The sequence below is a fragment of the Hyperolius riggenbachi genome, chromosome 4, assembly GCF_040937935.1.
Source record: "Hyperolius riggenbachi isolate aHypRig1 chromosome 4, aHypRig1.pri, whole genome shotgun sequence".
NCBI lineage: Eukaryota > Metazoa > Chordata > Amphibia > Anura > Hyperoliidae > Hyperolius > Hyperolius riggenbachi.
In genome coordinates this window covers 387,516,445-387,539,960 of record NC_090649.1, presented here as the reverse complement: position 1 = coordinate 387,539,960, position 23,516 = coordinate 387,516,445, and the positions used below count along the sequence as shown (strand labels likewise).

At 43.7% G+C, this 23,516-nt stretch overlaps 1 protein-coding gene across 1 annotated transcript in view; it reads left to right on the top strand.

Annotated features, from left to right (window-relative positions):
* Positions 1 to 1,269: 1,269 nt before the first annotated feature.
* LOC137504828 (interferon-induced, double-stranded RNA-activated protein kinase-like) overlaps positions 1,270 to 23,516 on the top strand; it is a 90,642-nt gene continuing 68,395 nt past the window's right edge. The window contains exons 1-10 of the mRNA XM_068233420.1: positions 1,270 to 1,329; positions 2,451 to 2,554; positions 2,718 to 2,862; positions 3,001 to 3,041; positions 6,590 to 6,662; positions 11,591 to 11,694; positions 16,819 to 16,963; positions 17,097 to 17,137; positions 20,026 to 20,119; positions 20,916 to 21,019. Coding sequence (XP_068089521.1) covers positions 1,270 to 1,329; positions 2,451 to 2,554; positions 2,718 to 2,862; positions 3,001 to 3,041; positions 6,590 to 6,662; positions 11,591 to 11,694; positions 16,819 to 16,963; positions 17,097 to 17,137; positions 20,026 to 20,119; positions 20,916 to 21,019 — 911 coding nt within the window. The remainder of the gene's footprint in view (positions 1,330 to 2,450; positions 2,555 to 2,717; positions 2,863 to 3,000; positions 3,042 to 6,589; positions 6,663 to 11,590; positions 11,695 to 16,818; positions 16,964 to 17,096; positions 17,138 to 20,025; positions 20,120 to 20,915; positions 21,020 to 23,516) is intronic.

Below are 23,516 nucleotides of genomic sequence, written 5' to 3'. Positions count from 1 at the left end.
AAGGCTTGGCCGCCTCTCTCCCCCAGAGCCCCCCCATACCATATACAATGCGGGCTGGTATAGCTCAGGGTGCGAAGCCTCAGTCGACCGGGGCTCCGTATTCTGGCTATCCCAGCCTGCATGGGAGACAAAGGGTTAAATATGCTGGGTAGGTGGACCCCACTCCCTTTTTTTAAAAATTTCCCACATTCTGACCATAAAAAAGGGAACTAGGAAAAGATTATTTTCTTCCCACTGTTCTTTTTAACATATCCTGCAAATTTGGTCTTTGTAGCATGTAAGGGTGCTTTTCTATTAACTGCTAAAGTAGGCAGGTTTTGCTTCATTAACTGTCATTTACCGCATTTAAATGTAACTTTTTTCCTTTGACACTTTAAAATCGATTTTCTCAAAGTATAAGGTCTTTTCCTCTTCTTCCCACTGTTCTTCCTAACATAACCTGCAAATTTGGAGTTTCTAGCTTTTAAGTGGGCTTTGCTATTAAATGTTAAAGTAGGCGGGCAGACATATTTTCAAACCGCCAGCAAAGCAGGGCTTAAAATGATAAATAATGTTCAGGCAGTACAAAAAGCAGGATTTTAAACGATAAATAACGTTAACAAGGTCTGCACCATTTTAACCTTTTAAACGATAAATATAATTTTAAACAAATATTGAGCGGAAGCGTGCGCCATTATTTAACCGGCGCCATTTTTCACTGGACGTCTGCAGGTACCTTTAGCTGTAATACATGTCAGAACCGCAGAAGTTTGCAGGAATTTTTTTTTAAACTGAAAGAGCATTATGTATACATGGTATGCACGTCAGGATATGTACTATACTGTAGGTGCCAAAACTGAGCAGTGCATGCAGTTTTATTTCCTTTATTCATTTAAGACATTGCATTTTTACCCATAAGACATTAGATACCATGGGCAAGATTCATCAAGCTGCGCTGCTAAAACAGTGCAGCTTAAAGTGTAGCAGAGATGGTATACTAGTGCTAATTTATACTTACCTGGGGCTTTCTCCAGCCCCATAAGCACTGTGCCTTCCTCTGCCATCCTCTTTTGCCCCCCCGTTCTGGCGCTACGACTCCCGGTAATCCAGTCAGTCTCCACCAGTCGAAGGTTCTGCGCATGCACGGCTTGGCCACACGCTTGCCCCGCCGTGTTCTCATAGGAGCAGAATGTTCCAGGGGATAGGAGCATGATGAGGGCTGCGTGGCCAAACCGCGCATACGCAGAAGGCTGCGACTGCCTGGATTACTGGGAGTCATAGCGGTGTAACATGGGCCGAGGAGGATGGGGAGAGAGGCCACGGTGCTCATGGGGTTGGAGGAAGTCCCAGGTAAGTATAAATAGGGGCTAGGAAACCATCTCTGATTTCCTTTAATGAGAGGAGCGTGGGCTCAGTGCATGCTATGCTGCAGTAGTGCAGTGTAGCTCCATGAAGCTGGCCCCTCTACAATCAGCACAAATAAAAATTCCATCATGTTCGGTTAGTGCCACGTTTGTGCCCATTTGTGCTGCAAAAATTAAGATTTGTGCTGCTTTCATCTTGAAGATAATAGCATTTATTACATAAAACAATAACACCACCCAGCCCTCAAACAACAACCTCCAGGCACGAAACTGCTATTCACATTTTTATAAAAAAACATTTGACCTTTTATAAAAAGGTGAATATCTCAAAAACTAAAAAAGATAGATGATTTGTGCAGCACAAATGAGCACATGCACAGCACTGCCCACCTATACCAGTTTCAAAATCTCTGAGAAATGTTTCCAACAACTTGTTGAATGCCACAAAGAATTAAGTCTGTTCTAATGGCAAAAGTGGGTCCTACCGGTAATAGCAAGATGTACCTAATAAAGTGGTCGGTGAGCGTATTTGTAGTCATTGTTAAAGGGGAACTGAAGAGAGAGGTATATGGAGGCTGTCATGTTTATTTCCTTTCAATCAATACCAGTTGCCTGGCAGCCATGCTGGTCTATTTCTCTGCAGTAGTATCTGATTAAAACCAGAAACAAGCATGCAGCTAGTCTTGTCAGATCTGACTTATAAGTCTGAACCACTGAAACACCTGATCTGCTGCATGCTTGTTCAGGGGCTATGGCTAATAGTATTAGAGGCAGAGGATCAGCAGGGCTGCCAGGCAACTGGTATTGTCTAAAAGGAAATAAACATGACAGCCTCCATATACCTCTCTCTTCAGTTCCCCTTTAAAATGCACTTCTCAACAGAGCTTCCAGGACTTGAAGGCCTTCAGTTATCTTCCTGGATGAGGTTTTTAGGATCCTTTAATGATCAAAGCCGTGTTGTCCTACCTGCATTTTATCTCACTAGCACTTGAAGCTCTTCACAACTTTTCAGGTTTATTTTAGATATGTTTTCCTTGTGTCTTTTTAGTGATTTCCTTCTTTAATATTTTTTTTTTTACTTTTCTTGTTTATTTCCACATGGAGTAGCTTCAACCTGAGTTTACAGCACTACTTAATGAATTCTGTCAGAAAAAGAGCTGGACTTTTCTCTATCTGGAGGTTGATCGCACTGGGCCATCACATAACCTTGAGTGAGTAGATGTGTTTGTGAAAGAAGACAAAGTATAGCTACTGCTGCATGTTAACAGCTATTTCAGGGAATGCAATTTCAGGAAATTAGATTTTGGACCCTTTGGGTTGGGCTAGTTACAGCTTAATGCCATTTTTCATCATGGCTGTTTGCTTGTTTTTTAGGTTCACCTGTAGTGTAGAAGTCAAAGAGCAGAGAGTGAGAAAATTTCCAGAATCAAGTCAGAAGAAAAATAAAAAACTTGCACAAAAGGAGGCTGCATATTTAGCCCTTAAGGAGCTGAAGAAAGAGAATCCGAGTGATATTCCGGTAAGGAACCTTTGAATGCTGTATTGCAGAATCAATAGTTTATTTAATTATGTAGAGTTTTCTAGTACTGTATGGTCATAGCAGTAACACAATGCACATGGTTTTAATTGCACCATTTTTTCTTACCTGCAATTACAGAAGTTACCAGATCTTTTGACGGAAGAGTCTGGATCTAAAAGGTATTTCTATTTTAGGTATTTTTGCATATGTGTAAAAAGGGCACTTTCTTTATATTTCAGTGGTGTGCATATATACAGTGTAATGATTATATGTATACAGTATGCACAGTGACCAGTAAACAGGCAGCAAATCAGTTTTGTCACTGGTATTGCAGCAACATGTTTTCATGGCTTTCTTCATTTATTCCAGTGGAGAGGGGAGGTGCTTGCATCAGTGGCAATTGTCTTCAGAATTGCTAGAGAGTGAGCTTTAGCAGCAGGCTTTAGTTTCTTTCTCTAGCTACAGATGATTGTCCAAGACTGATCTCTAACTCCATAGACTTGCCATGTAGCTGGCTTCACTTTGCCAGTAGACACTAAAGGTGTGAATGCTGACCTTGACCGAGAAACCAGTTTGTGTACAGGAGATCCCAAGTTCATTTAAGGGTCTGGAATGCCAGACCTTTAAACAGCCACAACTACCAAGTACACTGTTCCCCTCATTCCCCCTCCCTGAAGGACACTTTATCATGCTGTCAGGCGCGTAGCTAGGGGGGGTTGGGGTAGGTCAAGTGCCCCCGCGCCCAGCTGAGCTGCTTTGTTTTTTTTTTTTTCTGGGGAGGGGAGCAGCGCATAGAAGAGGGAGAGCTGTGAGCAGCGGTAGGGAAGGGGGGCCATCTCCCCCCTCCTTCCCTCACCTTAGGGTGCTCTCCCTCCCTCGCTGTCCCCTCCATTAATGTCCGGGTGTCTGGCGCAGCAGGCGGAACTCACCTCCGTCTCGCTCCAGTGCCGGAAGTTCGGGTGCCGCAGCCGCTGCTCTGGTCTGGACCAGACCAGAGTAGCGGCAAATCCATCCGGCGCTGCGACGAGACGGAGGTAAGTTCCGCCCGCTGTGCCAGACACCCGGACATTAATGGAGGGGACAGCGAGGGAGGGAGAGCAGCTCTCCCTCTTCTCTGTGCTGCTCCCCTCCTTCTGGGGAGAGGGACACCTGGCTACCTACTCTGGGCACATATAGCCCTGCCTACATATACTGGGCATATACCCCTGGCTACATATACTGGGCATATATACCCCTGGCTACATATACTGGGCATATATACCCCTGGCTACATATACTTGGCACATATACCCCTGACTATATATACTGGGCATATATACCCCTGGCTAAATATACTGGGCATATATACCCCTGGCTACATATACTGGGCACATATATACAATAATACAATACAATAACATTTCTATAGCGCTTTTCTCCCATAGGACTCAAAGCGCTTAGGCTCTCTCAGATTCAGTAATTAATAGGATGAAGTATTCACACAACAAAAGTTATATTTCTGCAAATGCCAAACTGAACAGGTGGGTTTTCAGTCTGGATTTAAACACGTCCAGGGATGGAGCTGTCCTGATCTGTTGAGGTAAGGAGTTCCAAAACGTAGGGGCAGCATGACAGAAGGCTCTGGGACCAAAAGTTTCCAAGTGGACTCTGGGTATGACTACCCTGCCTACATATACTGGGCACATATACTGGGCATATATACCCCTGGCTACATATACTGGGCACATATACCCCTGCCTACATATACTGGGCATATATACCCCTGGCTATATATACTGGGCATATATACCCCTGGCTACATATACTGGGCACATATACCCCTGCCTACATATACTGGGCATATATACCCCTGGCTAAATATACTGACCATATATACCCCTGCTACATATACTGGGCACATATTATACCCCTGGCTACATATACTGGGCATATATACCCCTGGCTACATATACTGGGCACATATAACCCTGACTACATATACTGGGAACATATTCCCCTGGTTACATATACTGGGCACATATACCCCTGACTATATATACTGGGAACATATTATACCCCTGGCTACATATACTGGGCACATATACCCCTGGCTACATATACTGGGCACATATACCCCTGGCTACATATACTGGGCACATATACCCCTGGCTACATATACTGGGCACATATACCCCTGACTATATATACTGGGCACATATTATACCCCTGGCTACATATACTGGGCATATATACCCCTGGCTACATATACTGGGCACATATAACCCCCTGACTACATATACTGGGCACATATACCCCTGGCTACATATACTGCGCACATATACCCCTGACTACATATACTGGGGACATATACCCCCCACTACATATACTGGGCACATCTACACCTGGCTACATATACTGGGCACATATACCCCTGACTATATATACTGGGGACATATACCCCTGGCTATATATACTGAGAACATATACACCTGCCTACATATACTGGGCATATATACCCCTGCCTCCATATACTGGGCATATATACCCCTGCTTACATATACTGGGCACATATACCCCTGCCTACATATACTGGGCACATATACCCCTGGCTACATATACTGGGCACATATACCTCTGGCTACATATACTGGGGACACATACCCCTGCCTACATATACTGGGCACATATACCCCTGGCTACCTGTTCTGTGGACATCTCTACCCCTGGCTACCTGTTCTAGGGACATCTATACCGCTGGCCACCTATTCTGGGGACATCTATACTGCTGGCCACCTATTCTGGGGACACCTATAGACCTGGGGCTACCTATTTTTGGGGAACCACTGCTGTCAGATTGAGTGTATTTTGGGGAACTGCTGCCAGGTGAGAGGTGTCTACCATATTAAGGGGGCATTCTGCCTATTTATGTGAAATGCTGTCTATTTATGTGTCTCATGACTGCTGAATTTGTCTTGTTGGGGGCCTCATGGTTACTGAATTTGTCTTGTTGGGGGCCTCATGATTTGTTGGGGGCCCCAAGATCGCTGAATTTGTCTTAATGGGGGCCTCATGATTGCTGAATTTGTCTTACTGGGGGCCTCATGATTGCTAAATTTGTCTTGTTGGGGGCCTAATTATTGCTGAGTTGGTCATATTGGGGGCCTCATGTTTGCTCATGATTGCTGAATTTGTCTTGATGGGGGGGGGGGGGCTCATGATTGCTAAATTTGTCTTGTTGGAGGCCTAATGATTGCTGAGTTGGTCATGTTGGGGGCCTCATGTTTGCTCATGATTGCTGAATTTGTCTTGATGGGGAGGGGGGGGCTCATGATTGCTGAATTTGTCTTGGAACATGCTGGAAGGTACATACTGAGGGAGGGTGGGTGAGCGTGGGCCTGCTAACCTCCATGTACATTTGGCTCCACCCATAACCACGCCCACATTTATTGTGTGACCACGCCCCTTTTTGGCGCAACCTTCACCTTGAGGGGCGCATTAATAGTCTTTGTCCCCCGGGCGCTGAAAACCCTAGCTATGCCTCTGCATGCTGTAGCTCCCCCCCCCCCCCCCCCCATCATAAAAACAGTGCACATCACTCTGCTCTGCCATAGCAGAGCAAGGTGTTAATAAAGCACTGTGTCAATACAGCACTCGTCCCTTTGTGTGTGTGTGTGAGTATTTATATATAGAGAGAGATTGTATGAAGAAGTATTGAAGATGTTGCCAATGCTGTTGTTTTAATTCTTAGCACTGGAGACCTTAGTTTGGAAAGAAGTAAAGGTGAAGATGGAGTCGCTCTGTCGGCATCTTCTACTTCCGAGGTACAGCATATCATAGAATATTAATATAAGATGCATAAAAGTGTATGTGTGTATTTCACAGGCTCAGCCCATGTCCCTTCTGTCATGTAAAGGCAAATTTGTACGGAATGGATATTAAAGCATCACAATGACAAAAATCTACAACATTAAAATGCGCACGTGCACATCCATAAAATCTATCCTGAATGAAATGCACTGTAAATAATGTAGCAAAAACGGTTCTGGCAGATAGACTGTATCATTGATGTTTAGATGTTATTTTAATGAAACAGGGAAACCTTGAGAATACCCCAGAAAGAGATCTACTAATCCAAAACCTGACAGAAATGGGTTCAGAGCCATTAAATTAATATTACTTACTGTACATGAAAGTTACACAGGAAAAAAGTTCTTTACAGTGCATTTTACGATGGACAAATGTATATATTATATGTATGTGTATATATATTCATTTTTAATTTTCACATCTTCATCCCTTTAAAGGGAACCTAAAGTCATGGAAAAAAGCCAGTTTAACTTACCTGCCCCCTGCTGCCGTCCTGTGCCTGTGCTGCCACTGAGCGTTCCTCCAGTCCCCCGCAGCGGCCCACTTTTGGTTCCTGCAACTCAGCGAGTTGATGGCCTCTACGTCTGCGCAGCCCTGGCTGCGTGCATTCTCGATTGCGCTCCTGTTGACGCGCATACGTTGCTGTACATGCACACATTATTGCGCATGCGCAGTGGAGATTTTCTCGTAAAATTTACAATACATTTAAATACATAGACAAGACAAATAACATTTATATTGCACTTATCTCTTAGGGGACTCAAAGCACCAGAGCTGCAGCCACTAAGATGCTCTCTATAGGCAGTAGCAGTGTTAGATCCCTTTTCCTCTACCAATCGCAATCACAAATCACAAATGCCAGCGATTGAGATTTTTCATTAATTTTGTTATGCAATTGCATTTTTTTTCATTTGCATTGCATTATCCCTCTTAAAATTGCTCCGGAAAGAGATTGCAATCTGCAAATCGAATCACTACAGTGGAAAATACTTCTCATGATTTCTATGATAAAGTAGCAACCCTAGCGATTTAAAAATCACTAGCGATTTGCGATTTTGCAACTCAGCTGCGCAGTGGAAAAAGGTCCTTAGGAGTCTTGCTCAAGGTCTCCTACTGAATAGCTGCTGACCTAATGAGCAGGAAGAGCTGAGATTTGAACCCTGGGTGCCTGCGTCAGATTCAGAGCCCTTAAAGAGAGTCTGAAGCGAGAATAGATCTCGCTTCAGACCTCATATATAGCAGGGGCACTTGTGCCCCTGCTAAAACGCCGCCATCCCGCGGCTTAACGGGGGTCCCTGTCCCCCCAAATCCCCTCCGTAATGCGGGGGAGCGCTTCCGCATTGAGGCAGGGCTAGCCGCCTCAGCCCTGCCCCACGCGCGTCTGTCAGACGCGTATCTCCGCCTCTATCCCGCCCCTCTCAGTCTTCGTTCACTGAGAGGGGCGGGGGAGAGGCGGCGATGCGCGTCTGATAGACGCGACTGGAGGCAGGGCTGCAGCCGTTAGCCCTGCCTCCAGGAAGGGCTAATCTACGACCAACCTAGCGACCAACTTTTGCGGGGGGTGGGTTGGGGGTGAAGGGACCCCCGTTTAGCCGCGGGATAGCGGCGTTTTAGCAGGGGCACACGTGCCCCTGCTATATATGAGAGCTGAAGCGAGATTTAGTCTCGCTTCAGTGTCTCTTTAAAGAGAGTCTGAAGCCAGATAAAAAATGGCTTTTTATCTTATGTTCAGCAGGGGCATGTTTGCGGGGGAGAGGCGGAGATCCGTCGCTGATAGACGCGTGTGAGGCAGAGCTGCAGCTCATATCCCTGCCTCACACGGAAGCGCTCCCCAGAGGTAGCAGGGGAATTTGGGGACTAAAGACCCCTTGTTATGCCGCGGGATAGCGGCGTTTTAGCAGGGGCAAACATACCCCTGCTGAATATAAGCTAAAAAGCCATTTTTTTTATCTGACTTCAGACTCTCTTTAAAGAGAAACCGTAACCAAGAATTGAACTTAATCCCAATCAGTAGCTGATACCCCCTTTCCCATGAGAAATCTATTCCTTTTTACAAACTGATCATCAGGGGCTCTGTATGGCTGATATTGTGCTGAAACCCCTCCCACAGGAAACTGTGAGGACCATGGTCCTGGCAGTTTCCTGTCTGAGAACCTCGTTGCATTGTGGGAAATAGCTGTTTACAGCTGTTTCCAACTGCCAAAAAAGCAAACAGCAGCTACTTCCACTGACATCACCTGCCAGCAGTAAAAATGTCACCATGTGATAAATCTCAGAATGTAAATCAGGGAGAGGAATGATTTTACAATGGGCAAACACTGACTAAATCATTTATACAAAATTATTCTAAAAATGAAGCACTTTTTTTATTACATTATTTTCACTGGAGTTCCTCTTTAACCAGTACACTATACAGCCAGAGTAAAAAGAGACATGCATTACTTTTTCCTATATGGTTGTTACAGTAAGTAGTAGAATTCTGACAGAACTAACAGGTTTGGGACTATTCCATCTCCTCCTGGGGGAGTCTCAGTATTTCCTTTAATCTTTACAAAAGCCGTCCCTGGAATGGATCTATACAAAAATGCATGCCACCCCCCTACCTGTTTGCACACTATTTTGTCAGTTGAACTGAGCAACTCCTGTGCACTAAGTGTTTTTTAATATAAAGACATCCCCCATGAGGAGATGGGCTAGTCCAAAACCTGTGTCAAATTTTCACTACCTACTGTAAGACAGAAACATAGGAGAAAAGTAAAGTACAGATTTTTTTTAAGCTGAAAAAAATGTATTTCTTATTTGTATTTGTTTGTGTATATTTTCACCCCAAAGGGGTTTTTACCCTAACGGACAAGACCGATTTTCACCTTTCAGTGCTAATCCCTTTCATTTGCCAATAGCTTAATCACTACTAATCACAATGAAATGATCTATATCTTGTTTTTTCACCACCAATTAGGCTTTTTGGGGTTGATATTTGTTTTAAGTAATTACTTTATTTTCTATGCATTTTAAAGGGAAAAACAAGGAAAAAAAAAGAAAAAATACACTATTTCTCCAATTTCATCCTCTATAGTTTTAATATTAACACTGCTACTGTACATAAAACCTACACATTTTTTCTGCCTATTTGTCCTGGTTATCACAAGATTTTAATTATGTCCCTAGTACAAAGTATGGTGACAATATAGTATTTGGAAATAAAGGTGTATTTTTTCTTTTTCTTTTTTTTTTTTGCTCACTAATCTCACGTGAACGCGCATGTGCACACGTACAGCGGCAGCAGCACTGTTAGATTTATAAAAACATCCTGGAGCCATTAAAGAGAACCAGAGACGAAGCACCATCATGTATTTTATTACATTTATCAGTGGGAACATATCAGTAAACACCTACCCTGCTATTAGTTTTATTCTTATCTGCTTAATTAGTCTATTAGCAGCTGTGATAAGAATCCCCGACTGGCTCAGTCTAGGTTTGACCTGAAATCATTATAGCTGAGTCACTCTTCTGTGGAGTCTTTTCAAGCCCAAGCCTGCCACCCCCACATACTGAGAGCTGTGATTACATGGGAGGGGCTGCTGCTGCTGAGAGAGAATCTCTGAAACAGACAAGTGTGGCTGCAATAATGATGAAGACAGCTGTTTCATTCCTATGAGAGACACTTCCTACAGGCAGCTGTACATCATACCAAAATGAAAGCACACAGATGAAAGGCTGCAGCAGCCTTTCTCATATAGCCTAGATAGCAGCCTAGTCTCATATAGCCTAGACAGCACATCCAGAACAACTCATAACCCGGAAGCAGAAGGGATATGAGCCGGCGACCATATTTGATTTTTCCTGGAGCAATAATGGATAAAAAAACACTAAAAAAGGCACACCAGAGCGGCGAAATTATCAGGTAGAGCATTTATTCTTTACAAGCTATTGGCTGATATGTTTATTTTGTGTGAAACGTTCATCTCTGGTTCCCTTTAAGAGCTTCTAGCAAGACGTTTTTATAAGTCTGGTTGTCATTAAGTGGTTACATTTTTAATTTTTCACAATAGTGGTCCTTTAAGCTAGGTCTAATTGCCTTCTTAAAACAGAAGGAAGTTTGCAATAATTCAGTCATAAATGAACATTTGTGGTTACCCACAATGCACTACTACTAAATATGCAAATTATCCCTTTTCGCCCTTGTTAAGCCAAGCAAGCATCCAGAACCGCTGGTGTATAGCAAGCCTATAGCTTTAAGTTTTACACAGCCATATCAAACCCACATGTAGACAGCCTGTTTCGGACTTTTGGTCCTCATCAGTTCATGGCAGGGATTGATAAGGCTGTTTGAAATAGGGCTTGGATGAGTACAACAGAGTAACCAAGCAGCTCAGGGTGACCCAAACTACTAGGAATGTATAGGGGGATAAAAGGGACCAAAAAGCCCTCCTACTAAAAAAGCAAAGCTAGGTCTAATTGCCTTCTTAAAACAGAAGGAAGTTTGCAATAATTCAGTCGTAAATGAACATTTGTGGTTACCCACAATGCACTACTACTAAATATGCAAATTATCCCTTTTCGCCCTTGTTAAGCCAAGCAAGCATCCAGAACCGCTGGTGTATAGCAAGCCTATAGTAGTTTGGGTCACCCTGAGCTGCTTGGTTACTCTGTTGTACTTATCCAAGCCCTATTTCATACAGCCTTATCAATCCCTGCCATGTACTGATGAGGACCAAAAGTCCGAAACAGGCTATCTACATGTGGGTTTGATATGGCTGTGTAAAACTTAAAACCATAGGCTTGCTATATTCTGGCAGCATTTATAAGATGGCCTACTAGAGATTTCTTATATGCTCTTATATCCCATAAGTTAGCCTTTATATTTATTTCATTGTCATAGCAACAGCAAGACTACGTAGCAATGCTCAATGAATTCTGCCAGAAGAAGAGACAGATACGCAACTTTGAAGAGATGAATGCCAGTGGACCATCTCATATCCCCACGTAAGTTCACATAACATGTACCGAACTAAAAAAAGAATTAAGTACGCTATAGATAAAACTAAACTACATTAAAAATAATGGATTGTGTCTGGGGGCTGTAATGAATAGCGGAGATGCCGCCGCACGGTTTGGCAGCGGGGCGGCTGTCTCCGCGTTCAGACCGGCGGTTTCCACACAGCAGCATGCGTCTGGTTTGCCTGGGCCTTCTAGTGCACACAGATGGAGAGCTACGCGCACGTGCGCTAGAAGGCAGGACCTTTATGCCAGCAGGAGAGGTATCAGCTGACCAGGACGATCAGCTGATTCCAGCGGAACTCCTGATTGGCTGAGTGGCTGGGGGCAGCGCTGAGGAGCGCTGGAGTATATATACATCTTGCCTGTCAGTTGCTGGTTGTCTGACGTTGCGAATACTTACGTGTGAGCACTCAGACCTTAGTCAGATCCTACAGTGTGTTAGAACCAGGTGGACCTGGGAATTCACACTTAGCCAGATTACTCTCTTGTTATTTGCTGTGTTATACTTTAGACCAGTTCCAGGGTGTTGAGACCAAGGACCTCACACCCAAGCTTAGGATTACTGTGTCATTGCTGTGTTATATCTTAGACCAGTTCCGGGGTGTTGAGACCAAGGACCTCACACCCAAGCTTAGGATTACTGTGTCATTGCTGTGTTATATCTTAGACCAGTTCCGGGGTGTTGAGACCAAGGACCTCACACCCAAGCATAGGATACTGTGTTATTCCTTAGACTAGTTCCTGGGTGTCGAGACCAAGGACCTCACACCCCAGACCAGGATTGTGCTTTATATCTGTTATCACCATTTGCTCTGTTGACCTCTCTCTTGCTTTCTGATTTGGTACCTCTGCCCATCCGCCTACCAGTTGCCAACCTTGCTTGTACCCGGTTACCGAATCAGCTTCCTGTCTTTGTACCTTATCTGCTCGTGTGTTGCCGACCTGGCCTGCCTGACCCTTCTGACTGTCACTCATCCCTCGAGTGTTCAGTCTGTCTGTACTACCCGTGACACTAATCCACCAAGTGTCAGTTAGCTGCAAGGACCTCTCACTCATCAGAGAGTCCTTCCTGCAGCGCAGCCAGTGGCCTCTATCCCATAGGAGTCCCTTGGCTGCAGTACAGTCTGATTACCAGGTTACCCGAGAATCACTGGCTGCCAGAATATCTCTATCCCCTCTCTTAAAGAGATAGTCCCTGCACAGCCGAGGGCCACCTGCTCCTCAGGTGGTCTCGGGCCTAAGTTATCTGTGTCTCCCGCCCCACGGCAGATAGCCTACAGTTGCACCAAACACTTACACTTCATTAGGTTTCCAGAGGTTAGTCATACTTGCATTATTGGGGATTCTGCAGATCATCCATAATACATCTGTATTGTTGATGATTCTGCAGATCATCAATGATCAGATTCTCTCTGTGTGCTGACACCGATCGTTACAGGGGCTTATTCAATCACAAGTGCATCCTTTATTTGTACTTACCCTAACAGTAGTTAGAACTCTCTATTTCAGCAGTGTGCTGCATTAGTACCATTACTTTGTCATGACTTCTCAGAGCACCCCCAACTCTGAGCACTACTCACCATCCCACACATATCAATGACACTATACATGTTGAATATCCAAAAACAAGGAAGCCATGATTGTAGACATTTTACTGCTAAATGTCTGCAATCACAGGCTCTGAAGGACATTATAGTCAAGATGTGCTCGTCTACAACACTGGCAGAAGTGTCAGCATTATCCAGGCCAGTATCAGTACTAACCACCATCTAGCCCACTACAGTACAGGTTGAAGTGCATATGATTTGGTCGATGTCTGTATTGCGTTGTTTTTTTGGGCTTCGTAATAGAGCGAGTACTGAATGAAGCGTCCAAAAAGTTTACTCAGTGTAATGTTATTGCTGTTCAGTTAGCCGCCTGCAGTAGCTACCATACAGTAATTTAGCAAACTTTGCATGTATATTTCTAGATCAGTTAGTTTTTACATGCTGTATGATCATGATGATGTCGGTATCGCAACAATGATGCCGATATCCAGAAGCAGTGGCATATCAAGGGAAGACATCACCTATGGCATGCACTGTAACTGTGCTCCCTCGGGAAAACCCACAGCTGTTGGGGGAGGGCGACAGCTGCTGAAGGGGTGGGGGAATGTTGTGTTGAGTGAAGGCAAAGGAGGAAAGAGAGGGATAGGGGAGGGAATTAGGGGTTATGAGGAAAGATACGGATGGGGGGAGGGAATGAGGGATGAGGAGGAGAAGGGCTGTGGGGGAGGAAATTAGGGATAAGGAGGATAGAGAGGGCTGGGGAGGAGGGGATGAGGGATAAGGAGGAAAGAGAGGAATGGTGAGGCGAAGAGAGATAAGGAGAGAGGGCTGGGGGGAGGGAATGAGGGGTAAGGAGGAGAGAGAGGGCTGGGGAGGAGGGGATGAGGGATAAGGAGGAAAGAAAGGAATGGTGAGGCAAAGAGATAAGGAGAGAGGGCTGGAGGGAGGGAATGAGGGGTAAGGAGGAGAGAGAGGGCTGGGGATGAGGGATAAGGAGGAAAGAGAGATAAGGAGAGAGGGCTGGAGGGAGGGAATGAGGGGTAAGGAGGAGAGAGAGGGCTGGGGGAGGTAATGAGGGGTAAGGAGGAAAGAGATAGCTTAAGAGAGGGAATGAGGGATTAGAGTGAGAGAGAGGGCTGGGGGATGGAATGAGGGATAAGGAGAAGAGAGGGCTATGGGGGGAGGATGAAATAAGGGATAAGGATGCGAGAGAGGCTACCTGTCGTGAAAAAGGGGGGGGGGGAGGGAGAGACAGCTACCTGCACAAACAGCCCTGTGAGTGTGTATCTCGTGAGCTCCTGCAGAGTCACATGGGGGGCTGTCATGTGACTCTGCAGAGGCTCCTGAGAGCCAAACTCCCAGGGCTGTTTGTGTAGGTGCCGGGGCTCTCTGCCCCAGATACAGGGACTTACTGTTCCCTTCACCCCATCCCCTCCCCCCGCCTGCAAAAAAACCCCCCTCTGCAGCAGTTCCAAGCCTCTTCTGCTATTTGGGGGGATGAAACGACTGAAGATGTTCTCTGTAGAGATGCCAGGGCTCTCTGCACCAGATGTTCCCTTGCCCCCCACCCCGCGGGGCTGGCTCCCAAGAGCTAAACTCTCAATGCTGCTTTGTGTAGATGCCGGGTCGTGCTGCTCCCTTTGCTCCCTCAAGACTCTGCAGCTGCTGTGGGTTCGGGTGTACAGGCTTGTATTAGGGCACCTGCTTCTTCCCGCACACAGACACATCCGTTCTTCACCAGCTTCACAGCTGAAGGAAATTTGGGTGTCGTGACTCGTGTGCCTGACACAGCGCTACGACTCCAGCGAGTTTTCTGTATTTCCATCCACTCTTATAGCCACTGCTTCAGCACACAGCTGCTGCGGTCCCTACCAGCGTCTCTGTACAGCCTCAGGCTTGTATTTGGGTGTCCTCCCTCCAGCACACAGCCACTTCTGTTTCTTGCCAGCTTCACAGCTGCAAGGAAGTTGGGTGCCTGACACAGTGCTGCAGCTCCAGCCTCCCATGTTATGGCTACAGCCCTTGCTGTGCTCTTCTACAGCTATACAGCTGCTGCGGTTCCAAGCAAGCCTCATAACCAAATGTACGCCTTCATTATTGTAGCCGGCTAGCCACAGCTGTTAAGGCTCTTTGTGATACTTAAAGAGGAACGCCAGTGAAAATGAATGTAATAAAAAAGTGCTTCATTTCAATAATTATGTATAAATGATTTAGTCAGTGTTTGCCCATTGTAAAATCTTTTAAATCCCTGATTTACATTCTGACATTTATCACATGGTGACATTTTTCCTGCTAGCAGGTGATGTAGCTGCTGCTTGCTGTTTTGGCAGTTGGAAACAGCTGTTAACAGCTATTTCCCACAATGCAACAAGGTTCACAGACCGGAAACTGCCAGGAGTACCATGGTCCTCAGAGCTCCTTGTGAGAGGGGTTTCACCACAATATCAGCCATACAGAGACACCTGATGATCCGTTTGTGAAAAGGAATAGATTTCTCATGTAAAAGAGGGTATCAGCTACTGTTTGGGATGAAGTTCAATTCTTGGTCATGGTTTCTCTTTAAGGAAAACAATGCAGCACAGTGGCATAATCTTATTTTCGCAGTAGCGGTCATGGACAAGAATACAGCTTGGTGCATGGGGCTACTAGCTGCAGCAGTGCTCAAGGCTCTATGTTATACCAGCAGGGCAGACCGCAATATGCATGTATGATAGAGCAGGTATGTGGGGACAGTGGCGTAGCTGTGTTGAGGCGCAACGCCAAGCTTTATAAATACAACAAATAAATAAATAAATAGAGCAGAACTTATAGCCACACCTGTACTTGGGGAACACTCATAGCTGCCGGAGAGCTCTCAGCAGCTGCAGCAGGGCTTGGGGAGGGGCAGGGTTCATGGGTAGTGTTGTAGTCGTAGAAGTGTCATCATTGTCCGAATACCGACATCGAATACTGTGGTGCACATAAATAATGAATGTAGTAGTAGTAGTAATGAATCATCCATAGTAATGAATCCTCTGTATGCCTGAAAACATGAGTGGTTATCATTACTAATGATAACCACTCATGTTTTCAGGCATACAGAAGATTTGTAGGCATACTGGTTGACGCAGTAATGGAATACAGAAAAGCTGGCTTGTGGGATAAAATAAATTGTGCCGTACAGGAAGCCCTCACTGGCCACACCAGTTAAGTGAGGCAGCACCATTAAGGCTGGGTTCATACATAAAATGTGTACAGTTTCACTACAATCCTGTCCTGTCTGGCTGCACCAGATTAACGGATAGGAATGGAACTATGCACATTATATGTGTGAACCCAGCCTATGATAGAAAACGCATACAAATACTTATGAAAACTGACAGGACTTAAACAGAACTGTATACATTTTATGTGTGCGCCCATCTTAAGTCCATTGAGGCTGCAGCAACCAGGCCAATACTAACAGCAGAGTGGTGACAGTGGGCCTTGGGTGGTGATTACCTACCGTAGTTCTTTCTCATGGGTGGGCATCATTATAACATTAATTAAGTTGTTTTTAATCATCATAATTTGCTTTTTTCAGGTTCACCTGTAGAGTAGAAGTCAGAGATCACATAGTGAAAAACTTTCCTGAATCGAGTTGGAAGAAAAGTAAAAAACTTGCAAGCAAGGAGGCTGCATATTTAGCCCTAAAGGAGCTGAAGAAAGAGTTTCCAAGCGATATTCCGGTAATGAATCTTTTAGTGTTGTGTCGAAAGATAAAAATGCAGTGGATTTATTTGTGTACATTTTTCTAGTATCCTAATAGCAGTAACGTGGTGTACAGAGTTTTAATTACTTTTTTTCCCCCTATATTTACAGGAGTTGCCAGATGTCTTCAAAGATGATTCTGCATCTGAAAGGTATTTATAGTTTTATGTAGTTTTTATTTCAAATATTGAAATATACACAAATATAGTGATTGGATGGATCTATATGTAGAGCAAGAACTAAACAGAAAATACATTTGTCTCCTTGTATTTCAAGCAGCAATGACAATTCTGTGTTAAATTGCCAGAGAGTTAGACTCAGATGTGCTTATGATAACACCCGTGCTAACCTAGAAATAAAAAAAGACATATATAAGTAGATAAATACTAGTTCTACTTACATAACAGATGTATTACACTGTCCACGTTATGCTTCCTGTGAATTTTATAAAGGAAAAGCAGAGAATCCTATTCTAGGCAGTTTCCATCTTTGTTACCTTTGACCTCCTGACATAATTTCCTCCCTTACTTTTTTTCTCCTCTTGCTAATTGTGTATTCAATACCTGCCCTCCTCCCAGAGTCTTCAGACACTTCCACTGAGGTCTATACTAGGAAGTGCGCTGTCTTATGTCATTAGAAGGAGGGGGAACTAAAGGGAAGAGGAGGAATATATTATAGCTAAAAAGAACCACAGCATGCAACTGTTTGGCAATGGCACTTAAGGGGCCAGTGCTCCTAATGTATGTGATAACTCCAAACCATAACAACATAAAAAGTTTTGAATGCAGGATTACCGTCTTTATCACTTAATACACTCAGACCTGTTGCTGTTAAAATTAGATTTTTATGGTGACAATCCCGCTTTAAAGGGAAGGTTCACGCAGCACCTAAAAAAAATAAAAATTCAAATCCACTTACCTGGGGCTTCCTCCAGCCCGTGGCAGGCAGGACGTGCCCTCTGCGCTGCTCCGCGTGGCGCAACCGACCTGGCCAGGCTGGCTGCCAGGTAGGGCTCTTCTGTGCTCCAAAGTGCGTCTCACGCGTGCTCGCTGACGTCATCGGACGTCCTCCTGGCTGTACTGTGCCTGCGCAGTACAGGAAAGATATAAAAATGGTCAATAATTCATAAATTTTAGTTCTGGCATAATTCAATTAATGTGTCATTGAGCAAAAGGAATAAAAAAGTAAAAACTTAAAAAGTAGATTTAAATATAAAATAAAACTGTGGAATTTCTTAAAAAGTCATTTTCAGGAGAAGGAGGATAGCTACAATTGTTTGTGTTATTTGTTTTTTTTTCACCTCGGGTATCCTTGAAGTTTCTACTTCAGGAATGATACAGAACTGGATCAGAGCCATACGGATCTTGCAAAGAACTATTGTACAGTTAGTCATAAAAGTATCACCTAAACAACTTGTGTTCTTATATCAACAGTGTGCAGAATTTTTAAACTACCATGTGACATATGGCTTCACCGAAATGAGTTCAGAAACAGTGCATGAGCGTGAATGCATTTCTGCATATTACATATATTATATAGGAACAGCGCTCAACAACTAAAGAATATAATAAGCAAAAACGTTCCAAACTAAAATGTCCACAACACCCTTAATGGATGTAATCCGAGAATTTTCAGCAGATAGTCCAACCTATATCATCTTCATATACAGTTCATCTCAATAATAGTATGCTCTCACCAGAACAGTAGGCCAACCAACAAAGATTAGCATTCACGTTTTTTAGATCATGTCAGCATTCCATTGGAACGAACTCCTCCACTGGTACAGGGCTCCTCAGGTGTGCATGTGCATAACATATAAGGAGAGACACAGCAATAGTGTGATACCTTTTCAATACACAATACCCAGTATCACTAGTGCTCCCACTCCACTCGCATATCACCCTGAGTGCCTCCACCAGCCAAGCAATCACATGCACATGGAACGTTTTTGCTTATTATATTCTTTAGTTGTTGAGCGCTGTTCCTATATAATATATGTTTCAAGCAGTGTGACACACACAGGTGTGGAATAGCGATCCGACTGTATATTAAAATTAAGATTCATCAAACGTGTCTAGAGGAGCGCACTGATTAATAATATATAATTTCATTTCTGCATATTGCTGGCCTTAGCACTTTCCAGGCCCTATCATCTCCTTCATACTGGCTGATTATTCCACTGGGATTTACTAACATGGGGCTCTGCCTCCAGTGCAAAACCAACCCACACATCCAACAACAGTAGGGATACTCTGCAAAAGGGGTTGGCAGAGCACACCTGATTATTTTAATCATTACAGGTGTATACAATATTTAATTTTATTTATTTTTTTTGAATTGTGGCTGCTATATCTTTCCCATGGAAGTTGCATTGGGTAAATGAAGCCACAAAAAATATTGTTGTGTATCCCTTCGTATGTGGTTAGAAAGCAATGAAATGTGAATATTTTGAAGGTGGTGATTCTTTTTTTATATCCACTATAAATGAAAATGTCTAATGCTAGGTACTCACCATACAATTTTCTGTTAGATTTTCTCTTAGATTTACCTGCCAGATAGCTTTTTATCATGTTGTAGGTAAATCTAACAGAAGAATCTAACAGAAAATTGTATGGTGTGTACCTAGCATTAAAGTCATTGGGAATCATTAATAATAATAAAAAAAAAGCTAGATACTTGAATGACTGTCTCTCCTCTCCCGGTGCCCTCGGTGCAGCGGAGGATTCCCCGTTTGAATCCCCCGCCGTGGGGGACTTCTTAAGTCTTTGGGAGCTCCTGAAGACGGGCCGCTCCAGACTGCGCACGCCCACTCTCGTGCACTCACACGCGCGCAGTATGGAGCCGCCTGTCTTTGGGAGGACTCTGCTCCTGGGGGATCCTGTGCTGCACCGAGGGCACTCATTAGGACCCCGAGCCTTCCCTTTCCTCGGGTAAGTGTCTGGCTTTTTTTTTATTAACAACTCCCAATGACTTTAATTATCTAAATAAAATAATAAAATGCCGATTGCTAATACTATCATTCCAATGGATTTTTTTTTAGCTGTGAAGAACTTGAAAGAAGCGGTGGGGAAAGTGGAAAAGTGGAGGAAAATGGACTCCTTGAGTCAGCGACTTCAGCAGCGTCTACTTCAGAGGTATATTAAAAGAACAGAAACTCAGAGTAGTGTATAAAGCTCTACTCAGTCTATTTTAATGCACTTGATAGTATATTTGCATTAATTAGGATTTTACATGTGCATTGTACTTCTGTACTTTCTGCTATAAATATATTGAAAGTACCTGGCTGTCTAGGTCCTGCAGCTCAGTTATTTGTTGAGATGACAATATTGCGCAGGCATTTGTCTAAACTCCTCCCCGTCCCATCATTGGCTATGTGAGGTAGTCAGGGAAGAGATGGAAAAAGTTAGTTGGCAACCTTTTACTTTTACAACTCCTTGTGCTGTTCATGCTTGAAAAAAAGCATTTTGAGAGAGTTCCGTTCGCTATATTGCTTGATTTGTGGCTACCTGCACCATACACTGATGCTGCTGCCTGCTCTCCTGAGTCTCCCCGCACACAGTCACAGGTGGGTGACAGCTCCTCCTCCTTATAGTCATTTGCATTTAATTCAGAAGGCACATGCCGAGTTGCTGCCCTTTATACCCACCTGCCCCGAATCACGTGATTCAGGCTGCTTCATGGTTTACCCGGCCCTGGGTAAAATTGACATACGATGCACATAGGCTTTATTGCCACTTACTGAAGCAACCCTTATGTTGCCACTGATATGGAGTGCTGATGTGGTTAGCAGCTTCCTTGGTAACTGATTGTATGTCTTCAGAAACCAGAACCAAGCATGATGTAACAGCAGCAGTTTCTATCTTGTTGCATTACTTTGCAAATCATTTTGGAAACATGTCCTTTGCATGTATTTTTTTTTTATTGTGACAGCTCAAGGAAGACTACATAGCATTGCTAAATGGAATCTGCCAAAAAAATAGATGGAGTCGCAACTTCGAAGACATTAATCTTGGTGGACCATCCCATATTCCCAAGTAAGTTCACAGAACAATGCCTGAATGACAACAATGAAGTTCAAAATTATTATTATTTTTCATTTATATAGCGCCAACATCTTTCCTAGCACTGAACATAGTACAAAACAAATATTGGGGAACAAATATACGAGACGTTCAAGACACTGTACAGTCATGACTTCCAGTAGTACAAGTACAAATACATACATAGTTTATGCATGGATTGAGATATCACTAACATTGTAAAATTGGTACACATTCATATAGTAAATTACAGCAAAATTAGAAACAATAGGAGGAGCTCCATGCCCTTGAGAGCTTACAATCTAAAGGATCCTTTGAGTGACACTGCTGACAAGGAGCACTGTACAGGCATGTCACTGAGATATACCCAATCTGTGTGTAGTGTTTTTATGGAAAGGTGGAGAGTGACGATGGTCCATAGAAAAAATTGTTTTACTAAATGTCCACCTAAACCTATGTTATTTTCTATTAATCCAGTCACAGACTGTAGCAGACATTCTATTCAAGTGTAATACAGTAAGTGCAGTAATGCCATCACAGTAGTCCCCCACCAATTAAAATGAACCTGAACCGAGTAAAATTATTTAAAATATACACATGATGTACCAATGAATATTACATACTTACCTCTCAGAAGCACACCATTTTCTTCTTACAACGATTCCTTCCAGTTCTGACAAGATTTTGAAATACATCATTTAATGTCAGCTCTATATCAGTTCTTGTCAGTTGTAACGGAAAGGACAATTGATGAGCAAGGTAATGTCCATGTTTCCCTATGGCTCAAGTGGGCGATATTATGGTTTAACAGTGTGCTGACCAGAAAGCTGCTATGAGGTAGCAGCCATTTGCAAAATGAAGGATGGAGAATTCCATTGATCACAGTGGATAAACAGGATGGGGGAGAGAAGAAAGAGCTTGATGAGTAGAATACATGGGAGGAAAGTATGATGTGTGTATGTTTATTGTGACTATTAATTTTCAGTTCAGATTTTCTTTTAAGTACCCCTAACCTCGCTGCAAAATAACACGTTTAATGTTATTTTATTTGCTGTGCTGTGACATAATTCACAGCACCCTCCCCTCTCTTTAGCATAGCACCCCCCCCCCCCCTTCCCGTCTGTCGGTGACACCCCCTCCCGCTCATTCTGCTCTCAGCCGAAATATTCTATTGGAGCAGAATGTCGAGGATGGGAAAGCCCCCTCCACTGTCCGCTATTAGTTCCTATGTGCACTGCGCGCTGTTTTTTTACCTTTTACCTTGAAAAGGGCTGATCCAGATTAAACAATAATAGGTACAGCCCAACAGACAGGCCAGTAAAGGCAGCCACCACAAGCTAGGCCAGGAGCAACAGCCAGCATTAGCCAGGCCAGTATATGCCAATACCATCCAGGCCGCTACCGATAGCCTGACTAGGCTAGTACACACGTCTAGGTAAGTTCATGCATCCAGCAAGTCCAGAAAAGCCTGAGCAGGATGCCATAAATACCAGGCCAGTGCCAGCCAGTAGCACCAGCCAGCAAACCAAGCTATGTCAGTACCAGTAGCCAAGCCAGTAACAGTATCCAGCTACCAATGGCAATAGTAGTTCAATTCTTGGGGGATTTAAAAGATCTGTGGGATTATATAACACTTAAGAGACCACCATTGTGAAAAGTTTCAAAATTTAAAATACATGTGTACACATATATATAAAATTTACATTTGTCACAGAGTAAGATTCGCTATAAATTAATTTTTACCTATGTCACTGTCACTTACAGTCAGTAGCAATAATCGGACAGATCTGCCAGGCTTTGGAGTAGGCACAATGCTTGTGGATGAAGAATCTCAGGGTTTTCTTTATCTTCAAAGGCCCCTACTGAATGGCAGTTGCTCAATCCAGCTGCCAAAATAGTTTGCAAACTTGTAAGGAGGCTGGCCAGCATCTTTGTATAGATCCTGTCTGGTGAGTGCATTTGTATGAATAAAGGAAATACTGGGGCACCCCCAAGAGGAGATGGACTAGTCCAAAACCTGTCAGATCTGTCCGATTTTTACTGTTTTACTTCCTACTGCAGGGGTGTTGCTAAGTTCCCAGGAGATTCTGGGCACTTTTGGGCACTAATGATGGGGACCATGTGAATAATCATGGTGCCGTGACAGATTGTGGGTGCGGCAATATAATTGGCATAACTTAGTGTGTGAACTAATTTTGCAGTATATTACAACAATAACACAATTAGACACTATCGGCCTGATGCAATAAACTGAGGTAAATTTGCCGTTCACAGGGAGCACACAACAAATTTAGCATTACTAACGCCGGGTAGCAAGGCTCATTAACCCATTAGAACCAAATGAGTTACCAGGTTAATGCATGCATTGTTATGGTAATGTACAGTGTAACACATGCTGGGAATACACTGAGATTTTTTGGCAGATAGATGGTTCAATAGATAATTTTTGACAGGTCTGATCTGATTTTCGATCGTTTTTCTAATCAATTTC